General features: G+C 63.1%; 1 protein-coding gene across 1 annotated transcript in view; it reads left to right on the plus strand.

Moving 5' to 3' along the window:
• The window catches only part of LOC104408314 (coatomer subunit zeta-2-like), a gene marked incomplete at its 5' end in the record, with an annotated part of 875 nt that extends 726 nt beyond the window's left edge, over positions 1-149 (plus strand). Inside the window, one exon of the mRNA XM_010017870.1 lies at positions 60-149. Within this exon, the coding sequence (XP_010016172.1) occupies positions 60-149 (90 nt within the window). The remainder of the gene's footprint in view (positions 1-59) is intronic.
• Between the last annotated feature and the right edge of the window lie 236 nt (positions 150-385).

A 385-nucleotide genomic window follows, 5' to 3' on the forward strand; every position in this document is an offset into this window, starting at 1 on the left:
GGCCGTCCTCCTGAATCCTGCATCCTTCCCGCACCCTCCTCACCCTCTCTCCCGCCCAGGTCCCGGAGCCAGCACCGTATGGCTTCGTCCTCTTCGACTACCTGTCGGGCAGCTCGGAGCAGAGGGACCCAGGGAACAGCCACAAATAAGCAGCACTGATGAGGTCAAACCCTTCCCTGTGCCTGGGGGGCGTCCCCAGGGGATGGGCAGGGATTGGGGTCCGGGTCCCAATGGGTGTCCAGAGGATGCTTCTCACATCTGGGCATCCCGTGGTGCCGCAGCCAAAGCTGTTGGTCCCCTTCTCTCCTCCAGGTTGGTGCCTGAGCAGAGCGTGCCCCAGGTGAGTGCTAATGGGGGGGTTTGCCCAGCTTCACCCATTAGCAAG

The sequence above is a fragment of the Nestor notabilis genome, unplaced genomic scaffold (genome assembly GCF_000696875.1).
Source record: "Nestor notabilis isolate BGI_N333 unplaced genomic scaffold, ASM69687v1 scaffold23387, whole genome shotgun sequence".
Classification (NCBI taxonomy): domain Eukaryota; kingdom Metazoa; phylum Chordata; class Aves; order Psittaciformes; family Psittacidae; genus Nestor; species Nestor notabilis.